General features: G+C 51.0%; 6 protein-coding genes across 6 annotated transcripts; 4 read left to right on the top strand and 2 right to left on the bottom strand.

Moving 5' to 3' along the window:
* Positions 1 to 129: 129 nt before the first annotated feature.
* M406DRAFT_244136 (ankyrin) lies at positions 130 to 405 on the top strand (the record flags this gene model as incomplete). Its single annotated transcript, XM_040916247.1, has 1 exon — positions 130 to 405. A coding segment is annotated over one exon (276 nt), but the record flags the coding sequence as incomplete, so codon positions are not given.
* A 402-nt stretch (positions 406 to 807) lies between these two features.
* Positions 808 to 1,188, top strand: M406DRAFT_234781 (ankyrin; the record flags this gene model as incomplete). Its single annotated transcript, XM_040915998.1, has 1 exon — positions 808 to 1,188. A coding segment is annotated over one exon (381 nt), but the record flags the coding sequence as incomplete, so codon positions are not given.
* A 1,785-nt stretch (positions 1,189 to 2,973) lies between these two features.
* On the top strand, positions 2,974 to 5,340 carry M406DRAFT_73790 (uncharacterized protein; the record flags this gene model as incomplete). The annotated part of the gene is made up of 2 exons (XM_040925656.1): positions 2,974 to 3,626; positions 3,696 to 5,340. The coding sequence occupies 2 exons, from the start codon at positions 2,974 to 2,976 to the stop codon at positions 5,338 to 5,340; spliced, it is 2,298 nt and encodes a 765-aa protein (XP_040774121.1).
* A 1,480-nt stretch (positions 5,341 to 6,820) lies between these two features.
* On the bottom strand, positions 6,821 to 7,786 carry M406DRAFT_73789 (uncharacterized protein; the record flags this gene model as incomplete). Its single annotated transcript, XM_040925655.1, has 2 exons — positions 6,821 to 7,401; positions 7,720 to 7,786. The coding sequence occupies 2 exons, from the start codon at positions 7,784 to 7,786 to the stop codon at positions 6,821 to 6,823; spliced, it is 648 nt and encodes a 215-aa protein (XP_040774120.1).
* Positions 7,787 to 9,871: 2,085 nt separating this feature from the next.
* On the bottom strand, positions 9,872 to 17,683 carry M406DRAFT_84049 (uncharacterized protein; the record flags this gene model as incomplete). Its single annotated transcript, XM_040926044.1, has 3 exons — positions 9,872 to 11,583; positions 11,640 to 13,176; positions 16,949 to 17,683. The coding sequence occupies 3 exons, from the start codon at positions 17,681 to 17,683 to the stop codon at positions 9,914 to 9,916; spliced, it is 3,942 nt and encodes a 1,313-aa protein (XP_040774119.1). The 3' UTR covers positions 9,872 to 9,913.
* A 3,488-nt stretch (positions 17,684 to 21,171) lies between these two features.
* Positions 21,172 to 24,650, top strand: M406DRAFT_48444 (uncharacterized protein; the record flags this gene model as incomplete). Its single annotated transcript, XM_040924366.1, has 4 exons — positions 21,172 to 21,675; positions 21,732 to 22,139; positions 22,818 to 23,421; positions 23,530 to 24,650. 4 exons carry the CDS (start codon positions 21,172 to 21,174, stop codon positions 24,648 to 24,650), a joined length of 2,637 nt encoding a protein of 878 aa, XP_040774118.1.
* Positions 24,651 to 24,903: the final 253 nt, after the last annotated feature.

The raw sequence follows: 24,903 nt of genomic DNA, 5'->3' as shown, positions 1-24,903 counted from the left end.
AATGCTCAGGGCGGAGAATATAGCAATGCTCTCTATGCTGCCTCATCAGGAGGGCATGAACAGATTGTTCAAATGCTTCTCCAACAAGGAGCTGATGTGAATGCTCAGGGCGGATTTTATGGCAATGCTCTCCATGCTGCCTCATCAGGAGGGCATGAACAGATTGTTCAAATGCTTCTTCAACAAGGAGCTGATATAAATGCTCAGAACGGAAAACATGGCAATGCTCTCTATGCTGCCTCATCAAGAGGGCATGAACAGATTGTTCAAATGCTTCTCCAACAAGGAGCTGATGTGAATGCTCAGGGCGGATATTATGGCAATGCTCTCCAGGCTGCCTTATTACAAGGGCATGAACAGATTGTTCAAATGCTTCTCCAACAAGGAGCTGATGTAAATGCTCAGGGCGGAAACTATGGCAATGCTCTCCATGCTGCCTCATCAGGAGGGCATGAACAGATTGTTCAAATGCTTCTCCAACAAGGAGCTGATGTGAATGCTCAGGGCGGATATTATGGCAATGCTCTCCATGCTGCCTCATCAGAAGGGCATGAACAGATTGTTCAAATGCTTCTCCAACAAGGAGCTGATGTGAATGCTCAGGGCAGAGAGTATGGCAATGCTCTCCAGGCTGCCTTATCAAGAGGGCATAAACAGATTGTTCATAGCAATGCTCTCTATGCTGCCTCATCAGAAGGGCATGAACAGATTGTTCAAATGCTTCTCCAACAAGGAGCTGATGTGAATGCTCAGGGCGGAAAACATAGCAATGCTCTCCAGGCTGCCTCATCAGGAGGGCATGAACAGATTGTTCAAATGCTTCTCCAACAAGGAGCTGATGTAAATGCTCAGGGCGGATACTATGGCAATGCTCTCCAGGCTGCCTCATCAGGAGAGCATGAACAGATTGTTCAAATGCTTCTCCAACAAGGAGCTGATGTGAATGCTCAGGGCGGATTTTATGGCAATGCTCTCCAGGCTGCCTCATCAAGAGGGCATGAACAGATTGTTCAAATGCTTCTCCAACAAGGAGCTGATGTGAATGCTCAGGGCGGATATTATGGCAATGCTCTCCATGCTGCCTCATCAGGAGGGCATGAACAGATTGTTCAAATGCTTCTCCAACAAGGAGCTGATGTGAATGCTCAGGGCGGAGAATATAGCAATGCTCTCTATGCTGCCTCATCAGGAGGGCATGAACAGATTGTTCAAATGCTTCTCCAACAAGGAGCTGATGTAAATGCTCAGGGCGGATACTATGGCAATGCTCTCCAGGCTGCCTCATCAGGAGAGCATGAACAGATTGTTCAAATGCTTCTCCAACAAGGAGCTGATGTGAATGCTCAGGGCGGATTTTATGGCAATGCTCTCCAGGCTGCCTCATCAAGAGGGCATGAACAGATTGTTCAAATGCTTTTCCAACAAGGAGCTGATGTGAATGCTCAGGGCGGAAACTATGGCAATGCTCTCCATGCTGCCTCATCAGGAGGGCATGAACAGATTGTTCAAATGCTTCTCCAACAAGGAGCTGATGTGAATGCTCAGGGCGGAAACTATGGCAATGCTCTCCATGCTGCCTCATCAGGAGGGCATGAACAGATTGTTCAAATGCTTCTCCAACAAGGAGCTGATGTGAATGCTCAGGGCGGATATTATGGCAATGCTCTCCATGCTGCCTCATCAAGAGGGCATGAACAGATTGTTCAAATGCTTCTCCAACAAGGAGCTGATGTGAATGCTCAGGGCGGAAAGTATGGCAATGCTCTCCAGGCTGCCTCATCAGGAGGGCATGAACAGATTGTTCAAATGCTTCTTCAACAAGGAGCTGATGTGACTGCTTAGAGCAGTGAGAGCAGTGACTTAGAGTTAAGCGTAGATGCATAAGTGCTCATTTTTGTGAGAGAATAATAATAATAGAAGTGAATTAATAAAGCATATAATTAGAGTGAAGAGCTTGCTTGAACTTTGTTTAGAGAACTCAATTCAAAAGAAGTAAGCTTTATTAATTGCTGTATTGTTTAAAACAATATCCTAGGAATCAATTCTCTTGTGGTTGTATAGTGACTCAAAACTTGTTAACATTCTAAGTCTTGGAGATCGATTACTGACTGCACTGCATATTGCAACAATACATTAACTTTATTTAAGGATTAGCAAGAGGCTATTGTAGATATTTCCAATGCTTCTTATTTATGAAACAAAGCATCTAAGCACTCTATTTTGTTCTATAAATATAGCTCGCATGTTTTGCGCTATGCAATATTGTAGAAAGCACTTTATAGTGTACTATAAATGGTGTAGGAGATGATGGTTCTTCAATCAATCTATCTTAAAGCACGCTGCTAATTGCTCTATGTAGAAGAGCAATTAGTACTAGTCCTAATCAGGTTAGCATACTTTCTAATGCACTGCTGTTCCATTGAATCAGCCAAGCTTCACATTCACTGAGGCTATATAGCCACTGCTACAAATATATTTCTCCAAGTTTCCCAAAACAGTAATTAACAGTCTAACTCCGACAACAAAAGTTAATTTGCTTTAGCCTTGAATCGTTTCCAGCATAAGTACGGAACGCAAAATTTTACGAATCGAATCGAGCTGAGAATTGCATTAGCACCAAGTCTAGAACATAGACCTTGGAGACTTAGCAAAGTTTTTGCTGCTCAGCCGTAGCGGGTCTTTGTACAATCCAAGTCAGATACGGCTAGCATCTCCGCATAATCAGCAGCCGCTGCGGTCTAGTCCGCGCCTCGTCTCAGATACTAAACTGAGCTACAGTTAGGACATGGCCGAGATCTTTTCACGATACGAAAGTGCGGCGGACTCAGCCGTAAACGATGTAGTGTTCTGTCCTCTCAGACGCTGTAGTCTCTCGAGATGCTTATTATATAACATGTTGCCGAGAACCCGGGACTCCTTTTTGATCTCGTAGCCAACTTCAGAAGCAGAGAGCCCTGTCAGAGGAGTCCGAGTATGTCAGAAGCAATTGAGGGCCAGGGGTCCATTATCACCGAAAAGGAGACGGCGGAAGCGACCACAACTGTCCTCAACGATGATCCAGCGGCCCTGGAAGACAACGTGAACCGACCCAACCGAGATCTCGTTGCGGCCATCTGGGCTATTGTATGCGGCGTCGCCCTGCCATGCATTCCCATTCTTGTGGTTTCTGGAGTCCTTCTCGGTGTCATTTTCCGTTACCAGGTCGTGCCTCAGGTCGGTCGGCCAGAATTCATCATCGCATCCCACACAGTTGGGTCAGAGAACCTCACGAGCCACATTCACGACATCAAACATGATGGGGGCAGTGCGGCGTACTATGTCGATTACTCTCCTACAAGCATTACGACTATTGCGGCGTGGACCGGACGCATCATCCCTTATCTTTCGAGTTCCATCATGGCCCTCGTTGCGTTCTTCGCCGCTCGGCACATCGTGGTCAAGTCCAGAGATGGAACACACGACGACTTACCGACGCCCAAGCAGTTGACAATCCTCATCAACCTCTTGGGAGGAAGCGGGATTAAACCTTTAAGAGATGCCGCTGTGTATAGGTGGAGGAACAAGGAGGCATTCGTTGCCCCACTGCCAGCTGTCTTTACAGCTCTGTCTTTGATCACACTAATAGGGTGAGTCTGTCTGTCCGTTCTAGTTGGAGCTTCTGTAGGTTAGACTGGGTGCTGACTGCCCGAGTCAAGACTGCTTATCCCTCTCGTCGATACGTGGTTTGGTATAAGTGTGCACAGCGCAACGATCGTACAGCTGTATAACATCTCCGCAGGCGCATACCATACCTATGGTCGGCAACTGGATCCCAGCGAGGCGAGTTATCCAGGCTGTTCAACAGGTCCCATGATCCCGGCTTTGCACGGGTATAATAACCAGAACTTTTCGTGGCCATGCAACATCGAGTTGCCCATCCCACACCCCCAGAACCTGTTCCTCGTGGGTGGCCAAGCAGCGGCTGCTGTGCAGCTGGGCCTGGCCTCGAACAACACCATGCGCAACTATACCGGTCCGGCCAATGCATCAAGCTCGGACACACCATCTCCAAACCACCCGATCTTTTTCATCGGTGACCAACAGAGCACCACTGCTGAAGACTTTAGCAGCCGCACTATGGGCATGGCAACGCAGTGCGAAATCATCACGTCCAAATGCTACGACGCGAGCAACGGCAGCGCCTTCAGCTGCCCTGGTGGCTTCAAAGGCGATTTCACCATGTGCGAGCCCAACGCATGGCCTGAAGGTGGGAGTATGAGCGGCTCAGGAAGCTGTCAAACAGGCATCGGCTTTGCTGCCGACCCCCAGCTGTCTCGCTCTGCAGGAAACATCGACATGATGGGCATCTCTGGCTCCAGCGTAGGGGAGATCGCGGATCTGCTTCAGCAGAACCCGATGTACTTTGGCACATGGGCCACTGGCTTCCCTGCGTATGGTGATACCAACACTGCACTGACAAACGACACCACGGAGGTCTTTTCCAACGGTTCCACAAACGCCATGTGGCTCTTGAACTGCAGTGCAACCGTCTACGACGTCAATTATACCTGGGTCAATGGCGCTTTGCACAGCTTCCAGGCCCAAGCGGCCGACCCAGAGTGGGGTGCCTTCTTCTCCGCGCCGTTCGCCTGGAGCTACCTCTCGCTGGGCCTGAACGCCGCGACAATGAACCTCCAGCTGGCGGCCTGGGACTCGTCGTACTCTGCGCAGAACGGAAGCGACCTGGCCAATCTTTGGGCCCGCGAGTTCTCCTACTACGCACTATCGACCTCCCTCGGGGTGTTCGTCCCGCAGGTCAACATGCTGGAGCAGGCCCGCAACAACACCGTCACGGTAGCCAGGGTGCCGCTCATCCCGCTGTACCTGCTTCTCGGCTTCAAATGGCTGTACGTTGTCGTCGTGCTCTGCATGGCGATCGGTGTCTACTGCTTCACCCACCCAGCCGAGACGGAGGTCGTCAAGGCCCAGCTCAGTGTCAAGGGTCTCGTTACGGCGCACTTCAACCAGCCGGATCTGCTCCGCAACAATGTCGTCCAGGAGGTGCAGTCACGGCTGGACCGTGCCAAGGGGGGCGACGCCAGTGACGGCAGCCCCGAGACCGAGAAGACCGTGGCAAAAGAGGTGGTGGCAGAAGTGGCATCTCCGGAGCAGGGCCAGCCTCCGGCTCACAAGCCAAAGATCGGTCTCGTACCCACGCGTGAGGGGACATGGAAGTTTGCGCTCCTTGTCAATGGGGCATGGCAGAGTGTGAAGCCGATTGTGCAGGATCTTGTTCTGCAGGAGGCCAAGGCCGGGCAGCTTGGAACTGTCGGGAATGAGTATGCCGCTTGGAAGTCGTAAAGTTTCCTATCCATTGTTTTATCACGGTGCAAGACAGACGACACGTCCCTTATTTGTTGTTGTCATGGCCGATGAGAGGCAAGGAACACTGGGAGGAGGGTCTTATTATTCTCTACACATAGTCCGCGTTCACGAGCATCAGCCATGTTATGTATTATGACAATCGAGCCTTGATTTCTTTTCCTACTTCTGGTTTTGAGTCCGGAGGTGTAGTTACCCTAGACCTCTAGATCGAAACTATCCTAGATGTGCAGAGCGTACGTGCTTAGGTACCTTGGATGTTGTCAAGCTAAGCGTGGAAGTGCGGGTTCTGAAAAGGTTGAGAGTACATGGTCAATTACCCTAGACCGCGCAAAAAGTATAGTTACCCTTGACTTTTAATTCAGAGTTGAACCAAAGACAAAAAAATATGTGGCACGGTGAGCAGGTTTTTTTGTTTTCCTCTTTTTTTTTCTTGGGGGGGGGGGGGGGAGGGGGTTTGGGGAGGGGCTCTATTCAACGCCGGCCCACTTTAAAGGCGGGGGCCAATCGACTGGAGGGCAGATCCTTTCGGGGCATGGGACGCGTTGAGCTAGCTGAGGCTGTTCACACACGCACACACACGCGCACACACACAGGAGTCTCCAGGGGGTCTACATAGGCTCTTGGACCGACACATTATTCGGTGAATGAGCCAGCTGAATAGTCGCTTCTAGGCCTCGCTAGGCTCAGCCCCTGTGTCCAAACACCGCTAGTGAGGGATGCAGCGAGCCCACGCCTTGTCGAGCTGCTGCTCCGCTCAAGCCCCTGTACACAGTACATCTGTACCCAACCCCTTGAGAGCTTTCGGATCCGTCTGTGGATACTGCGATAACCTCGGAGTCTATGCGTCTAGAACTTGAGAGCCTGTGCACGGACCATCCATAGTGCGCACTCCCTCACTGCCACCCTGTCGTAGCACGAGGCACAATATAATTGCCACGCTCTGCAGCGAGAGCCCCTTTTTTTTTTTTGAAAGCCGGAGCCGCAGGCCTGCTTCATGCCAATGGGTGATCGCCTAGGGAGACTTGTTTGATTCTATCTCTTGCGGCTCTCTCTCTCACCGGGCCAGCTCAGGCGTCCATTGACTCTTTTGGGTGTTGCTGGACAGTTTACATGCGCAGCTGGGAAGGGCCATGGCAGTTGATGCAGCGGGGCCACACCCTAACAAAGCCCTGATTCATGACAGTCTATGCGCTCACTGCAATGACCACACCGAGCGACTCGACGGCATTTCAAGCCCGTGCAATATCCCTGACAGCCTGGGTTCTGAATTCGATCCGGGGCCTCTTTTCCACTCTCCGGGCCCAGTCGCTCATGCTGAAGAGCCTAAACGGCCACACTTGTTGTACAAAGCAACAGGGTAAGTTCCCCGCCCTGTAGCTGGTTTCAGCCCGTGCTTCGAGCGCCAGAACGAACCGGCTTGGCTCCTGTCTGAACCTCAGCCTCAGCTTCGAGCATATCATCCGCAATCCTCCGTCCGTTCGCCCAGGATACCCTGGAGAGAGGAAGCGACGTTAGGGACTGCCTCAGTATGCCATGTTGTAGGAATCGTAACCTGCCGAGCCCCACCCAGTCGAGCAACTTCAGTTTTGTTCTCGAGAAGCTTGTGTTGAATCGCTCGGTTCGAGAGGTGCAAAGCGTATCCTGTCTTCGTATGAGTGACGTTCGGAAAGTCTCGCAACGAGAGGCTGAAGGCGTCGCAGAGTGAGAGTCTGAGCCGAAATGGGTCTAGGCGTGGAGGAGGGAGAGTGCCTTGGCCGTCCGAGCTGGGTTGTATGACCTCAGTCACCAAGACGCATATATCCTCGCGTTTGGGAACTGGTAGCGCGTTTTTGGCGCTACAAAGAGCGGCTCGGGACCGCGAGCTGGAGAATCTGGACACATCTGCCCAGGAGGGGGTGCCCGAGGCATCGTATTTGTTGAAAGAGGACGGGGGTACCACAGAGGCGATGTCTGATCTAACCGCTGCTGGTGGCGGAGAGAGGCCAGAGGAAGTAGGTTGGGAGCTATGGACTCGAAGAGGCGCCACGACCTCGCCATCTGTCAAAGGTGAAGGTCAGCGAGCTGTGGTGTCTCAGGATAGAGTCCACGAAGGCTCTAGCTTCCTATATATGCTCAGTCTTGCCCTCTCCCTTCCAGGAGGCGACGAGGTCGTCAAGAATCGCCGATAGAGCGGTACCCGCCTCTTTATTGATCATCACAGAGCGTATCAAAATGCCCAAGTATTCTGTGAGATTGCTGTTGGCAGCGCCGTTCCCCTGGATGGCCATAAGTGGGGTGGCTATGATCCCAGCGACGAGCCTCTGCCGCTTCGTTTGATGCAAGTTCTGAGGGCTCAGAAATTCTATAGAAACGTACGTTCCCTCTCGCCCGAGTCATAAGGCCCTGGAGGACTCATGGGCGTTGCTGAAAAGTTAATAGCCATCTTTATGTTTGTGAGGATAGCGGGTTGCTCGTTGAAGTTTCCCGTTTATGTGGCAGAGTCTTGAGGTCCTATATACGAGTTGGCACTCACACAAATAAGCGGAGAAGCCAACACAAGTTCGTCGGCGACAGCATAGCGAGCGCGGCATGGCAAGAACTGTAGTTACCCTGGACCCATGGCTGCAAGTTGTAGTGATTAACTTACCCTAGACGTGAGCCGCAACAAAAGGAAAGGGTTCTTCTGAATGTAAAGCGTAGTGACCCTAGACTTATAGAGAGTGTAGTAGCCCTAGACTTCCGACCGATTGGTGGTGTCTGGTGTGGTGGTCCTGGGGACATGGAGCAAAGTGGTTCCTCAAACCTCACGCAACTATAACGGCATCAACGCATTCCGAACTTTCCAGATAGGTAGGGTAGCAAAACTCAAATATCTCCCCTTCTTGTCTCAATCTCGAACCCCCTGCATACGATTCAAGCAGATTTTTAGCCCAGCTCCTGTGCTCTCATGGCGTTCATATCCTGTTGTTGCTTCCATAGGCAAGCTTGGGTCGTGAAAGCCCTTACCCATTGCTTTAGCAGCCTTTCCTTTCATGTGACAAGGCTCGAGTTCTGGTTCATATAGGTAACGGACTCTCGCTAGCACGCACTCTATATATAGAGTCACATACCCTCAGATTAGTTTCTCAGTGAGATAATTTCTATTGCTTATGGCTCCTGCTAAGGACGCCTGACAATGTGCCATTTCCTTTCTCAACATATCATGAGCATGTAAAGGTAAGGTCACCCTAGACGCGTATTTTCGAAACGTATCGGCCTTGGATTTTCAACAAAAAAAGAATACTTACCCTATACTTCACTCCGGGTGTGCTTACCCTAGACTTCCTGCTCTCCCCCCCCCCCCACCCCGCCAATAGAGTTGTCGTCTTGCCCTTCCTCCTCTCTCTTCTTTTCACACACACAAAAAAAAAAAAAAGAAATCCCCTCAGTGTGGCAGTGGCCATACGGGACTCATGTGAATGTGACAAATGGTATGAGGGAAGATAGTTCTTCAGTTAATCTATCTCAAGGCACGCTTTGCCAATTGCCTTGCTATATAGAGCGCAATTGGTGTGGCAGAGGCCATAAGAGCCTCGAGTGAATGAGGCCTGACTGGCCACCCTGACTCACTAGCCTGAGCCATTCCATGGGAAAAACAGTGAGTCACCAGGTACGCTAGCCTAGTTGGGACTAGTACCAATTGCCTTTCTATATAGAAAGCAATTGGCAAGTGTGCTTTGAGATAGATTAATTGAAGAACTATCTTCCCTCATACCATTTGTAGTACACCATAGACTGCCTTCTACAATTGGCGCTAGTTCAAATTAGGCTAGCGTACCTATTGACTTACTGCTATTCCCTTGAATGCTCAAGGCCTCAGTGAGTCACTATGGTCTGCTAGGCCTCACATTCACATCAGGTCCCTGTGGCCACTGCTACACACCAGAAGATCAGTCGTAATTATCTTGCATATCAGCTCTCCGGAGCGGAGATCTTCTCAAATCTCGGCTAAGTATGTACTAGATAATTGCATCCTCTTCGGCAGTAGTCATTAAATCCAGCTTGTGGTTGGCCTTGTCGGGTTTTAAATGCTTGCTAGCACATTCTTCGTCAAGTAGTAGTTGTGGGGACATCGCAGAAGTTCACAGCGCGACGCATACTAATCCGCAGAGAAGATCGAACCGCATTGAACGCCAGTACTCGGCAGTGGCGGAAATAGTGCGCTGCGGGGTGGTGATCTATGTTAGACCTTTTTGTAACAAAGTTTGCAACTACACAATTTTTAGTTAGTTAGGTTAAATAATCACAGTATTGCTTTCATTTTTTCTCCATAAGCCTAATTGGCTCTCATGGCTCTGAAGCTATCAACACATTTAGAGACACTAGCTCAGAATCTAAAGCATAAAGTCCGCCTGATAGTCCCGCTCCGCTCTCGCACGTCATCTCGAAGATTGTAGAACCTTCCACACATACATTGGAAGAAAATAAATAGCAACTAGCCCCTAAGACCCTTTTTACTTGAGACAAATCAGATACAAAAAAAGAGGATGCGTTAATGAGAGTAATGAAATACTGGAGCAAATTAATCTAATCAAACCTGATTTTCCAAATCAAACCTGATATTCCAAACTCGACCTGATGAACATCCAACACATATAGTCCTTTGCAACACATCAAAAGCAGTCGGCCGAAAGTCCTTTGGCAGCCAAAGTAATTTGCAACCTTCTAATACAATCCATGAGCGGTCAGAATTCATACCATAACCACATTGCTTTAGCTGCCGAAAAGTAATTGCGGGTTGCGATATAGCTATATCCGATTCCAAAGCGATCATTCCAATATCTGTGTGGAGATTAGAACCGGTGGAGTCAAATCTCAACTGGCAAACTGCGCTGCCAATCTCGAGCGTCGAGATGCAGGCGCCGCTCTCTGCATTCCAGATCTTGATAGTCCCATCATCTGACCCTGAAGCGATATGCTGGCCGTCAGGCGAGAAGGCGATAGAACTAACCGGAGCGCTATGGCCCTCGAGCGTCGAGATGCAGGCGCCGCTCTCTGCATTCCAGATCTTGATAGTCCCATCACTTGACCCTGAAGCGATATGCTGGCCGTCAGGCGAGAAGGCGATACATCTAACCCAAGCGCTATGGCCCTCGAGCGTCGAGATGCAGGCGCCGCTCTCTGCATTCCAGATCTTGATAGTCCCATCATCTGACCCTGAAGCGATATGCTGGCCGTCAGGCGAGAAGGCGATACATCTAACCCAATCGCTATGGCCCTCGAGCGTCGAGATGCAGGCGCCGCTCTCTGCATTCCAGATCTTGATAGTCCTATCATCTGACCCTGAAGCGATATGCTGGCCGTCAGGCGAGAAGGCGATAGAACTAACCGGAGCGCTATGGCCCTCGAGCGTCGAGATGCAGGCGCCGCTCTCTGCATTCCAGATCTTGATAGTCCCATCACTTGACCCTGAAGCGATATGCTGGCCGTCAGGCGAGAAGGCGATACATCTAACCCAAGCGCTATGGCCCTCGAGCGTCGAGATGCAGGCGCCGCTCTCTGCATTCCAGATCTTGATAGTCCCATCATCTGACCCTGAAGCGATATGCTGGCCGTCAGGCGAGAAGGCGATACATCTAACCCAATCGCTATGGCCCTCGAGCGTCGAGATGCAGGCGCCGCTCTCTGCATTCCAGATCTTGATAGTCCCATCATCTGACCCTGAAGCGATATGCTGGCCGTCAGGCGAGAAGGCGATACATCTAACCCAAGCGCTATGGCCCTCGAGCGTCGAGATGCAGGCGCCGCTCTCTGCATTCCAGATCTTGATAGTCCCATCATCTGACCCTGAAGCGATATGCTGGCCGTCAGGCGAGAAGGCGATACATCTAACCCAATCGCTATGGCCCTCGAGCGTCGAGATGCAGGCGCCGCTCTCTGCATTCCAGATCTTGATAGTCCTATCATCTGACCCTGAAGCGATATGCTGGCCGTCAGGCGAGAAGGCGATAGAACTAACCCGAGCGCTATGGCCCTCGAGCGTCGAGATGCAAGCGCTCCAGTTCTCTTCTATAGAGGGTTTTTGAGTAATCCAATCCGGCTCTTTGCTTTTGAAATGATCTCGGGTCAGACAGTGAGCCGGGCTGAAAATAAGTGCGGATGAATATATCTGAAGAGGAGCCTGCTCAATGATTCCACTAAAAGACCGAGCAAAGCGATACATATCGCGAGCGAGGTGGAGGAGCTGAGGCTGGGATGCAACTCGCTACTTACTTAAATCAGTTTCTATTCTTCCTCTAAGGTATAATTATTAGTACTGACCTCTAACAAATTAACGAGCTTATGCAATGCAAGCACCCCTTTCGAAGTACTCTTGATAAGGCTCAGAGCCTCGAACCAGTGCAGAAAATGGTCTTTCATAAAGACATCGATCGCAGCCACATCCCCAATTTCCTGGATTTCGCAGAGATGGTCGACCCAGTAGACACAAGCGTATCGAATTGGATTCAGTGGATCGGGAATGGGATTTTCGACATCTGTAATAGGAAAACCAGGGTGCTGCAGTGCATAGACATCCTTTTTCAGAATTGTGGACATGGCCTCGAGCGACCGCGACACAATCGTACGATGTCCTTCAGCATACCCTAGAGGGAAGATCTTGAGGAGGTCTGAACTTGGATCTTGGGTGAGGTAGTCTTTCGCCGACTGGTGGACGAAGTAGACAGTTTCATCGTCCTCTTTGATAGTAAGGAGGCCACAATGTCTCACAATGTCTTCATGGATGGCTAGATCTGATAATCCGGCAAGCGTCGCCAATTCTGACGAGTGAAGTGGACGGTAGGCGTTGACGACGGCCAAGAGCACCTTTTTGCAGTCTGCAGCATCGTCTCGGATGTCTACCTGGCGCATCATCTGAGTGTACATGCTGTGTAAGTCAGAGGGCATCTGCTTCACGCGTTCAAGGACCTTGTCTGCTCCGCAGCCTTCAATTTGCTTGAATACCAGGGCGACCCAGAGGAAGGTACCGTCAGCCTTCTGGCGAAGTTCTTTGGCAACGCTACCTTGGACTCTTTGGCGTTTCTCGCGAATCTTGGGGTTGTTCCTGGCCGCATAGGCCTTTTGGTACCTTTCAGCGAGTTGAGACATCTTATAGTCGATGTAGACGTTGACAGCGCCGGCCACAGACGCGGCATTTAACTCGAGAGAAAGCCTTGCTCTCGTCGGATCCTCCTCCAGAACTGCTTCTATTTCACGCTCGTTCCGGCTAGACACAAGCCACTTCACCTTGTTGTTCTTTGCTGACATCTCGGAAATCAGCTCCAAGAGCTGCTGCTGACCCGGCTCCTCCTTCTTGCACTCATCTAGAGCATCAATGACAAGATATGCTCTTTCCAAGGCTGGGTCCTCGAGCATACATTGAAGAATTTTCTTCAAGTTGTAGAAGGCTGTACGGGCCTCGAAGAGCGTCAATCCGAGGTCTTTGAATATGTCTAGATGATGCATAAGCGACTTTTGCTGGCGTAGGAGCATCCATATCAGCCCTCGCAGAATTGCAGTGGCTGTGTTAAGCCTGTTGTCTGTTCCCTGGCAAAAGAAATATGACAGATGGGACTTGTCAAAGAGCGTATCCAGTTGGGTCGTAAGTTCGTCGACAATACCGATGAGAAGCATTGTCTTTCCCTTGCCTGCATCGCCCTTGATCCAAAGAAGCGTCTTCGTGTCGCCTGACTGCCACTCTGTGAATTCTTGGTATTGTTGGTTGCCAAGAATCCACTTGTACGAGTCTGCAAGTAAACTATCCTTTCGCTGTTGTAGTGACTTGATCTCTGCTGCCATATCTGTCACGCACAGCTTCTGCATAATCTCGTCCTGTGCCTGGGAGATTTGCATATGGACTAGGAGTCCGAGGTAGGAATTGGCTTGTCGGACACCGAAGTCGCTGGCGGCTGTTATGACAGACTTCTCGGCCTTATTCACTTCGTCTAAGCTTCCGCTCCAGTCTTCAAGCTTGACAAGGTTCCGCAGATGTTGGAGAACAGGATTTCGGTAGTACGCGCAGATGCTTTTGATGATGTACTTGAGAAGCGCTTTGTATAGGTCAAGGATCCGCTTTTCTAAGGCGATGCGCAGTTCTGCAAAAAGATCGGCGTTCTGTGATACCTCGTCGAAGAAGAGTTTCGAAAGGCTAGAGTACCACTTCATATTCGAGACGACCTGGGCGATTCCGTCCCGATTCGCTGTCATCTCATTGATTGGATTTTGCAAAACCTGAAATCGTTAGAGTAAGTAATTGAATCTTGGATAGTAGACTTGCCTCTAGTACGACGCAGATGCCGGTCCATGCGAGCGCGGCGATCGGCACAGCCTGTAGGCCACTGCCTATTGCTTCCTTGACTGAGAGAACGACCTTGATCGCATCACCAATTTTTTTTTCATTCCTAGCTAGCTTTGCTGTCTTATCCATGCCGGCATCGAGCAGATGGTCCATCTGAGAAAACCTCTTCTCTCGGTCCTGCTCGATGATATTTCCCTTTGTTCCCTTCGAGCTGTCAAGCTCCTGGGAAAGGATCGCCTCGTAGAAGTCGAGCAACTTGGTCTCGTCGCGTTTGAGGTCATCGTAGGCTTGGTCCCAGAGTTGCTCGGGTTGAATGCCAGCTTTTTTCTGTGCTACCTCCCGAGCAGGAGAATGTTCAGCGGAAGGCGTCGTCGCCAGATTCTGTATAGGGGATGTAATTGGGTTCGAGGATAATGCAGCGATAGGCTGAGACTGCAGCTGCTGAATCGAAGGAGGTTCGGGCTCGGCTGTCTGGGAAGAGCTTGCATCCGTCGATAAGCTTCCAGCAGCGCCTTCGGAGAGTGTTGCAGGCGCGGCGGGCGGTGTGCCCAAGCCCTCTTGTCGGTTGCTATCACCCTTTCCCTTCGACCTCGGGAGGAGACGATGTGCTTTCCGCAACCAGCGACAATGTTTTCCAGGCATAGCGGTTGAGAGGTGATCGATGACAGCTACTAAGGTTGCGGTTGGAACAGAGATGATGTTGTCGTCAGCCCAAAATGCACAGGATGAGCTATGGCGGGGTCGAAGAGCCTCACAGCCAGCCAGCGCTTATGGCGGCGGCTAATGAGATATCCTCAAGCCAATAGGGGGTGGCCCACAACATAGCTGGTCGGCTGCGCTGCGCCTGTTGCTATAAATCTCTCGGCTGGCATATCGATGGTAAGCTGATCCTGCAGCTTCATTGTCTGTAATTCGCGAGAGAAAAAAATCATACGGGCTTATTATGCTCATAAATAATGAAATATTCTTGGCTGAATGCATCCATCATAGAGAGAGTCCAGGAAGGCTTTAAAGTTTGGACTGTTGGATCCTTTTCCATTTTAGCTTAAAGAAGCAATCGAAATATTACATCTGATTACCACGTAAACTCCAGCACATCGATCCTGTAGAAGACACTCTAGGGCGTACTACAAATGGGATAAGGGAACATGATTCTTCCATCAACTATCTCAAGGCGCGCTGCCAATTGCCTTACTATATATCGAAGGCAATCAGCGCTAGTCCCAGTTGGGCTAGCGTATCTGTCGACTCACTGCCTTTCTATTGAATGGCTCAGGCCAGTGAGTCAGGCCTCACCTCCACTGCCACAGATCCCCCTTTTTTTTTTTTCTTAATTAGTTATCCTCCATTCTGTTTTTAGGTGCATATAGTGAAAGGTGTAACGGGTTTCGCCAAACTTTCTAGTCAACATCTTTAGTGTTGGTGGTGTGGAGCCGTGGCCGATATGGGTTGGCGGATTACGCTTGTAGTGAGCAAGTAATTACTGAGGGAATTGGAGGCAATTCGTGTGTAGGAGGCATTCTAGGTGGTCTACAAATGGTAAAAGGGAAGATGCTCCTTCAATTAACTATCTCAAGGCACAGTACGTCCCAACTAGGCTAGCATACTCGCTAACTCATTACTATTTCCTTGAATAATCAAGGCCTCAGTGAGTCACTATAGCTAGCCAGGCCTCATTCACTTGAGGCTCTCATAGCCACTGCCACAATTAAAAAGATCTAAAAAATTCCTTCGAATCCGCATAGTTACTAGGTAGTTTGACCCTAAAATTTAACACTTTGAGCTCTAATATCTACCAATGCATCTGCTCTGCCTCCTTATACTTCCCTTGCTTATGAAGCACAACAGCTAGATTGTTCATACTATCTAGTTTTGAAGGGTGTTCTGGACCTAGCACTAATCTTTTCAGCTCCAGTCCTTGTCGATGCATTTGCTCTGCCTTTCTGTATTTGCCAACTTTATCGTAACTATTTGCGACAAGGAACAAAAGATTAGCAATTGCCTCTTGATCCATACATTGTTCTTGTTCTTTCAGAACTGTTTCGGCATGTGGCATGTACCGCATCCAAATGTGTCGTTTCTCATGCTTCGGAAATGGATACTGCTCGGCGAGGTGTTGTATGGACTTCGTGCAGCAGGCGTTCCACTCAACCTTCACCCAGTTTCGTGTAACCAATCGTACCAAGCGATGGATGTCGAACGAGTCTGCGTGCTCCCGCAGGGTAACAAACGCATAGCCCTCTAGAATTCCGAGCGCTTCGACCCCGGCTTTCTCGTCTTTCCCGGGTGGCAATAGTGACACTGGAATGTCTTTTTCCGCTAGGAAACATATGAACTTCAAGTACTCCACTGCCAACGGGTACGATCGTGCTAGGTGTTGGAACGAGATGAGCCACGTCGTGGTGATGGGATTTGTGTTGTTGGAATACCTCCACCGGTCTTCGAACTCGGCATTCAGGAGCTCCATCTGAGTCTCGTCGGACGTAAGACAGTATCGGAGATATGCTGCTGTCGTCTCGCCCGTTCTCGCCATGTATGCGGATGCTTGCTTGATGGCGAGGGGCAGATAGGTCAAGTGCCGCAGAAGATCTCTTGTGGCTTGAGCGTCTCGGACTTGCCGGTCTTTTAGGCCGCTCTGCAGCAGTTCTGACCCTTCGACTTCGTTCATTTCCTCGATCGCAAATATGTTCTTCGGTGAGACACCGAGCTGTATCGCAACTTCATGATTGCGCGTCGTGAACAGGATCGAGCCCTGTCGATTGAAAGGGAGGCAGCCTTGCACAGCCCCGTCATTGAACAAGCCGATATCGTCAAGATTATCGATGATCAAGAGCCACTTAGCAGTACTCTTGTCGAGATCTTCTTTGACAAGCGCTTTGACGTCCACTTTGTCGTCCGCGATGCCGGGCGTGCCAAGCGCTTGACCGATCTCTCTGTAGGCATTTTCGAGGGTCGCCAAGGTGACGGCTGGGACCCAGAACACAGAGCAATCCGAGTCCTGATCATGAACACGATAAGCAGCCTCGAGGGCGACCTGGGTTTTGCCGATGCCCCCGAGACCCTCGAGCACCGTCCTCTGGCAATCATTTTTTTTCTTGCGGTTGGCAGGATCTTTCCGACTAGCTGTGCGAGAATAGTTTCTCTTCCAACAAAGTCCTCATTCTGTCCGAGAGGGACCACAAGATGAGAAGTTTGCGTTGCTTTTGAGAACAAGTGGTAAGTAAGTATCGAGTAAGAAGTTCGAGGACTAGATTGGGGCTACTTACCTTGGTAGGGTGTGCTACGCGAGACACTCGGGCTGCTTGCCTTCTCTTCGACAGCCTTTAGCAGCCGACTCATGGCGTTTCCCCTACCCTCCCCATAGATCATGGGTAGGAACACGTCGAATATCCCAAGCAGACAATACGCGGCATCCTCTTCTTTTGTAGTTTGACGACCATGGAACCAGGCCATTCGCTCGTGGGTTGGAAACTGGCTCAGTGGAGTTCCGCGAAGTGCAGCAATCTTGATCTTGGTGATGCTGTGTATTTCCATCTCCAGAGATACCTTGTCACCTAGACAATCTCCTTCGGCCGAGAAGAAGCTGACCGACAAGGGTGCAAGAAGCTCTTGGAGCGTCCATCCACGGGTGAACCACCTACTCCGGTGGAACTGAGGTAACCAGGGGCTTGATGGTTGAGTAGCGTCCGTCGACACATCTGATAAGTACACATAACATATCTTGGCATATCTATACCATCGGAACATAGAGTTGATGGCTTCCGTCAGCTCTGCGGAGCTCGTCTTGTCGATGCAGCAGGTGTCTACCCAGAAGTGCTGGAGACCGTCGCGCCTGGCCTGCTGCCCACAGAACAAGATCTTTTTGTAACCAGTTTTGTGTTCCCCTCTCTTGTCTGACAGGTCCTGAAAGGTGACCTCCTCACTATCAGCGCCCCAGGTGTGCGACAAGATTGCATAGGGCGGAAGATCGTGGGTCAGGTCGTTGGTGAGAGTCACTTGGTCATCGTGGAGCTGGAGAAGGCGCATTGTGCGTGCGCGGGACTCTGCTTCCGGCAAACGAGCAAGGTGCGATTATAGGGACGGTGTTGAGTTCATAGAAATGGGCGCGATGCGGCTTGAACTTTGGGCTCGAATCTTGGTGGGCTGTCGTCGAAAACATGGCACTACCGAGAAGCTGTGCCACCTCTAACGGAGCGATTTCCCAATGCTAACATGGACCGTCGTGCGTTTGTGAACCCCGCACTCAGCTATACTGTTGACCAATGAGAGCGAGCAACAGCATCCTGTCAGACGGAACGAGAACAACCAATCCATGGGTGTCGGCACCGCCCATGGGCCTCTTCGCCTGCCTCAGACGTGATATGTGCCACCAGTGCCGCGGCCTCGGGCTTGTCAGTGCCGGAGCACGACACAACTGAAAAGTGGCGAGCGCCACGGTCCATCATCCAGCGCGTCAGACTGCGCCCAAATCCACTTTTGTCTATCCTTGTCTTCAGCACCGATCCCAAACTGCCCCCGCGCCAGCGCCCATACGCACCAGCTCTGTCACTCCATCAGCACCGATCAGCAGCACTTTGTCCCCAACATGAACAGCTGTCCCCCACCTCCCTGGCCTACTCGATGTCATCGTCATCGTTGTCCTCATCGTCCATCCGGCTCGCAACCTGCCTCGCTACTAGCCCCCGGATGCGCCGCCCCATCTCGAGCTCAATCGGCCGGTACCGTTGTCTCTCAACCCGTATGCCAGTGCCTGCTTGCATAACCCGCGCCAAGTTTCTGCTCAGGTGGTCAGTATCCCCGTGTCCGTGAGTTGCCGTCTCGTCCCATACACTCGGACTGCTCTTCCCGCGGCTTGGCCAACCTGCATCTCCTCCGCAGCACCCGCCCGGGTGTTCCGCCGGGAGCTGCCACAGTATATATGCCATGCCACAGCCACTCGGCCGACTGGCTCGGACATGGACCGTGCCACCTTGCGGCCGTTGTCGCGGTCCGTCACCACACCATCACCTCCTCGTTCATGACAAAGATGTTGCGTATAAGCTACCCACGAGTCGCAATACCGCAACGTTGTCAGCTCCAGACCTCAGCCTGGCAATCTTTCGCCCTTCCCCCCCCCCCCCAAAAAGAACCACGCATACAAGTGTCCATCCCAGCGTACTGACAGCTGTCCGCCGATCTTCTTGTGCCAGCCTTTCCCGTACGCCCACAACCCGATGAATGAGGTGCTGAGAATAGTATGGGTGCCAACACACATCCACACAAGCGGGCCTGCCTGAGCCGCAGCAGCACCAAGTCCTCCTCTCGGATCGCCTGCTCCTTTTGTTCCTGGCTTCGCCTCGCTGTTGCTGTCTTCTTCTCGGCCCGCGCCTAGGTGGCTGCTTCGATGATGCCAAGCAGATCTCGCGAGCCAAATGTGAATCACCCAAGCCACCCTCCTCACCCGTGACGAGTCCCGGCCGTTATCCTCCTCCAGATCAACCTTCCGGAGACGCGTGGCGTCCCCTGCCCTGAGACTCTGTCCCAGCTCTCAGCAATCAATCGTCCTTCTCCATAGCGCTATCCTCAGTTGCGCCAGCTGCATGTGGCCTGTGCTGGGTATCATCATCGCTGGCCCGGACAATCCAGGACCGCGCATGCTTTTGGTTGCCTATCGACGTCTGCATCTGCCCTTGGGTCCAGCGGGTCTCTGCAGGGCTGTGGCCTGCCTCTCTCCAGCGGCGCGTAATAGCATCTCTTGCTCTCGTGAGATCCCAGCATGCAGTGCAGCCCTACCCGCCTAGTATCTCGAGCAGTATGACGCCTGTACTATCGTCTGCCTGGAGCTGGTGGACCTTGGGATCGCCCAGCGGCACGTTGCCGTAGGAAGCTCAGATGTCCTTGAGCAGCTGGCCCTGCAGCTGATGTTTGTGCCACAAGTGTGACTAGGTTCTGCTGCCTGCCCGGGACTGCAGTCCTGCATAAGCGGTAGATGAGCACCCGGTGCTTCTCGTCCAGCTGGACAAAGTTGTCCATAGCAGCTAGGCTGGCCAGCTGGACTCTTCTACTTTTTCCATGCCGAGGAGGTCACCGTCATCTGTGAAAATAAAAGGCGGGCTTTCACTAGAAGCCCCGTGCGTAGGATGAAGCCTCGTAAAAATGAGTCCAGAAAGGAATAGGAGCTGGCATTGTACCGGTGCCTGTTTTTTCCTCTGCAGCATGAGCCAAAGCAGACGGATGCGACTATCTGGCAACGGAGAAGAATACTAGGTATGCAGACACGGGCGAGGGATACTAGGGGTGCAGAAGATGTCCGCTTGCCGGTGCACCCTGTCGGACCACTTGTATCCGGCCCGGCCCGGCCCGGTCGGTAGTCGTCTGGAACTCAGCATCGCGCGCTGGAGTGGCCAGGATTGTTGGGCCGCCTCGCGCGCACAGACGACTTGCGCTCCCCTAGCCAGACTCCCTGGGAAATGGTCTCGCTGCAAGTCTCCTGGAGCCATCGCTTCGATCGATGCTAAAGTGGCAATAGCATCAAGGTGATATTTTTTTGGCGGTGATGCCACTCGCAGCTGAACATAAATAGAGTCTCCGTAAAGAACCGCGTCTTCACTGACCAGGAGTTTTTCTGTTCCTGAGTTCCAGATGCTAACCTGAAATGGTCTATATTCTCATTGCGTAGAGCCAGGCGATGCGTCAGCCACGCAACGCCACGACATGTTTCTGTTTGCAAATAGAAGAAATTTCTTTCCCACCACTCTTCCTTGGACAATTTTGAATGTTGTTGTGTTCGAACTGTCGGAATAAAGGCACTGGTCTCATGGGTGTGGGAGGGCCATTCAGGCCCCTTGTCACATGGGTTGCGGGCCTGCCGGCCCTTTGTTGTACTTTGCCTATAGAGACGGGTGCACTAGTACCTTTGGGCTCAGGATAGATGAAGATAGAAGAAGAAGGAAAAAAGCACAAGTAACTATGACCTGAATTTTCACCTAACCTTGAGTTCACTGCCCCATAAATAACAACCAGTAATGAGTGAGCGAGTGGAGCAGTCCGCTCGGAACCCGGGCCTACCCTTGGTTATGTCATCCTTTCGTGAGTTCGATAGGAACCCCGCACTCCGCCTTTTATCGCATCCATGAGCACATCAGACGCTCCTTTTCATATAAAAGCTGCCGTACGATTCAAAGCTCACGAAGCATCCTCCACCCCGAGAGCAGCACAGGCCCTTTCCAGGTCTGCTTATCAGACTTGTATTCGCATAAGAAACAATCCTAGATTGCCGAACACTCACCTAAAGCCTCGCCATTGCAGCATCGATCTAAGCTATGGCTTCGGAAGACTTGAAGCACCATCCTAGGCAGTGCGAGCAGGAGTCAGAGCTCGGTCTCCAAGAGAATAGAAGTCTGTGTGCGCAAGACAACCTCGAAATCCTAGCAACTCCACTGTGTGATACTGGTTTCCAGACGACTACCAACCGGCCCTGCACGATGTTTGCATACCGGCCGTTGCCGGATGGCTGCATCCGGCTGCTTCGACTCATGCCGCATCGAGAAAAACATGCTCCGATACAATGCCAGCTCTTCGACTATCACCTTCTAGACTCGTGGAGAGCCACTCATCTTTACGAGGCTTTATCCTACGTATGGGGATCTCCGAACAAATGTCGGTCTATTTTTACAGACGACGGGGATCTCCGTGTCACAGAAAACCTTCATGCTGCGCTATCTTGGCTTCGGGATCGCTCCTTGCCACGAGTCATTTGGGTTGATGCTATTTGCATTAATCAGAGTGACACGGAAGAGCGAAACCGCCAAGTTCAGCTCATGGCAAAGATCTATGCGAAAGCAAATCGTGTGATCGTTTGGCTTGAAGAGGCGACGCCGGGTCATGGTCAAGCAGCTGGACAGGCCACAACTGATAGCGATCAAGCGCTCAAAAGTATAGAAATCGCTGCCGAAGAGCGGTCTACGTCTTCAAATAGGGAGGCGAACCAGCAAGCCGTACAAAAGCTACTTCAACAGGGGTGGTTCCGGCGCATCTGGGTAAGGTCCGGGACGAGCAACAGAATCGATAGACATTTCTAACGAGGTGATTTCAGGTCCTTCAGGAAGTTGCTGCAGCTCGACATATTGTGATCGCATGCCATTCCATGGAGATTGATGGATACGCTTTTTGCGAAGGTTTAAAGGCGCTGAACAACACTTGCGGAGATCTTGACCTACTGAGTCGGACTCGTTCGGCGATTTATCTTATAAAGGGCGCAGGACTCCGGTCTAAATACGCAACTAGTCGCTCGAACAGGTTTTCTCTTTATATACGCCCCCTCGGAGAACTGCTAGATATGTACCACAACCGTGAGGCTACGGAGCGTTTAGACAAGGTTTACGCCTTGCTCGGCATGAGCTCTGACGATGATATCCCAGCTGATTTGTTGCCTGACTACAACATCCAATGGAAGGACCTCTTTCATCGACTTGTCAAATTTCTTGTCGGCACCCAAGCATCTGTGGAAACATGGAAGGATGAGGAGATTGCAGTGATTCGGTGCAAGGGCTCGATCCTAGGAGAAGTTTCCCGGGTAGAAAGTGGCGGTGCCTGGATTGATTCGCAGGATGTCAGCATTGCCTTTAAGAACGCATCTGGGCATTTGGGCCAGGAGATGAAACGGAGTAGTCACTGGACTCTCCATCCCACCGCGAAATCCATCCGAGAGGGGGATCTTGTCTGCTTACTGCAGGACGCATCAAAGCCCGCAATCATCAGACTACATGAAGACTATTGCACTATTATTGCAATTTCCGTCACTCTCACAGACGACGAACGATGGCGAGAGCCTCCGCTGCTCATGAAAATCCATGATTTTCTGCTCGTATGGGACTGGAAAAAGTTCCAGAACATGCCAGGAGACGAAGAAGACTACGACCGCTTCATGAACAGCCGGCTACCAGAACATGCGAAAGTGGAGTTGAAAAGCTACCCGGGCAGAATAACTCGATTAGGGAATCAGGGACTGATTCTGGCCGATAAGGGAAAGTTTGATGAAGCATCCTGGAATCTCCGAAAGGCGATAAGTACCCATCAAAGCCCACCAGGAAGGGAGCTCCCCCACACACTTATGGCTGCTGAAACCATATTATCAGAATATAAAGATCGAGATGATACAGAGTGGTTTAAGCTAAGAAAGATGGCTAATTTACTTGGGAGAAGGGGAAGCGACACGCATATTACTGAAAGAAAGACAATACGCCTCACAGGAGCTTTTGATCAAGAAGTGATAGCACTACTCCTCCATCAGCGCAGTGATGAAGTCAAGATCACTGCTGAAGTGGTTCAAGCAGCAGCTGGAAACTTGAAGAGCAGCAGAGAAGTGATGGCATTGCTTCTGGATCAGCGCAGCGATGAAGTCAAGATTACTGCTGAAGTGGTCCAAGCAGCAGCTGGAAATGAGAGGAGCGGCAGAGAAGTGATGGCATTGCTTCTGGATCAGCGCAGCGATGAAGTCAAGATTACTGCTGAAGTGGTCCAAGCAGCAGCTGGAAATGAGGGAAGCGGCAGAGAAGTGATAGCATTGCTTCTGGATCAGCGCAGCGATGAAGTTAAGATTACTGCTGAAGTGGTTCAAGCAGCAGCTGGAAATTGGAGGAGCAGCAGAGAAGTGATGGCATTGCTTCTGGATCAGCGCAGCGATGAAGTTAAGATTACTGCTGAAGTGGTTCAAGCAGCAGCTGGAAATGGGGGGAGCGGCGAAGAAGTGATGGCATTGCTCTTGGATCAGCACAGAGACAGAAGTGAAATCACTTCTCGATTGGTTGAATTGCTTGCAGCATCATTTGATGAGCATGCTATGGAAAAGCTTCTTATACATTATGGCGATGAGGTTAAGATTACTGCTGAAGTAGTCCAAGCAGCAGCTGGAAATTGGAGGAGCAGCAGAGAAGTGATGGCATTGCTTCTGGATCAGCGCAGCGATGAGGTTAAGATTACTGCTGAAGTGGTTCAAGCAGCAGCTGGAAATGAGGGAAGCGGCAGAGAAGTGATGGCATTGCTTCTGGATCAGCGCAGCGATGAAGTCAAGATTACTGCTGAAGTGGTTCAAGCAGCAGCTGGAAATGAGGGAAGCGGCAGAGAAGTGATGGCATTGCTTCTGGATCAGCGCAGCGATGAGGTTAAGATTACTGCTGAAGTGGTTCAAGCAGCAGCTGGAAATTGGAGGAGCAGCAGAGAAGTGATGGCATTGCTTCTGGATCAGCGCAGCGATGAGGTCAAGATTACTGCTGAAGTGGTCCAAGCAGCAGCTGGAAATTGGAGGAGCGGCAGAGAAGTGATGGCATTGCTTCTGGATCAGCGCAGCGATGAGGTTAAGATTACTGCTGAAGTGGTTCAAGCAGCAGCTGGAAATTGGAGGAGCAGCAGAGAAGTGATGGCATTGCTTCTGGATCAGCGCAGCGATGAGGTCAAGATTACTGCTGAAGTGGTCCAAGCAGCAGCTGGAAATTGGAGGAGCGGCAGAGAAGTGATGGCATTGCTTCTGGATCAGCGCAGCGATGAGGTCAAGATTACTGCTGAAGTGGTCCAAGCAGCAGCTGGAAATTGGAGGAGCGGCAGAGAAGTGATGGCATTGCTTCTGGATCAGCGCAGCGATGAGGTTAAGATTACTGCTGAAGTGGTTCAAGCAGCAGCTGGAAATTGGGGGAGCGGCAGAGAAGTGATGGCATTGCTTCTGGATCAGCGCAGCGATGAAGTCAAGATTACTGCTGAAGTGGTCCAAGCAGCAGCTGGAAATGAGGGAAGCAGCAGAGAAGTGATGGCATTGCTTCTGGATCAGCGCAGCGATGAGGTCAAGATTACTGCTGAAGTGGTTCAAGCAGCAGCTGGAAATGAGGGAAGCGGCAGAGAAGTGATGGCATTGCTTCTGGATCAGCGCAGCGATGAAGTCAAGATTACTGCTGAAGTGGTTCAAGCAGCAGCTGGAAATGAGGGAAGCGGCAGAGAAGTGATGGCATTGCTCCAGGATTAGCATAGAGATGAGAATAGATGTAGACCACCGAGTGGCTCTAGTTTCTCTCGAGCATGGAGCTTGACCACGTTCTATCAAAGGTCCAAATCTCTATTGTCTGGACTATCGAGCGTACAGGTCTCTAATGTCCGGTAAACTGACCCTGTTGAACAAGTGAAACGGTTGATGTAGGAAACGAACCGGCACTAGGACGTTTTCCGCGCTTTGTATACATAAAGCTATGTTCCTTTGGGATAGAGCTCTTGATGAAGAT

Source organism: Cryphonectria parasitica (genome assembly GCF_011745365.1).
Source record: "Cryphonectria parasitica EP155 unplaced genomic scaffold M406scaffold_6, whole genome shotgun sequence".
In the NCBI taxonomy this organism is placed as follows: domain Eukaryota; kingdom Fungi; phylum Ascomycota; class Sordariomycetes; order Diaporthales; family Cryphonectriaceae; genus Cryphonectria; species Cryphonectria parasitica.
This window is presented reverse-complemented; position numbering and strand designations above follow the sequence as displayed.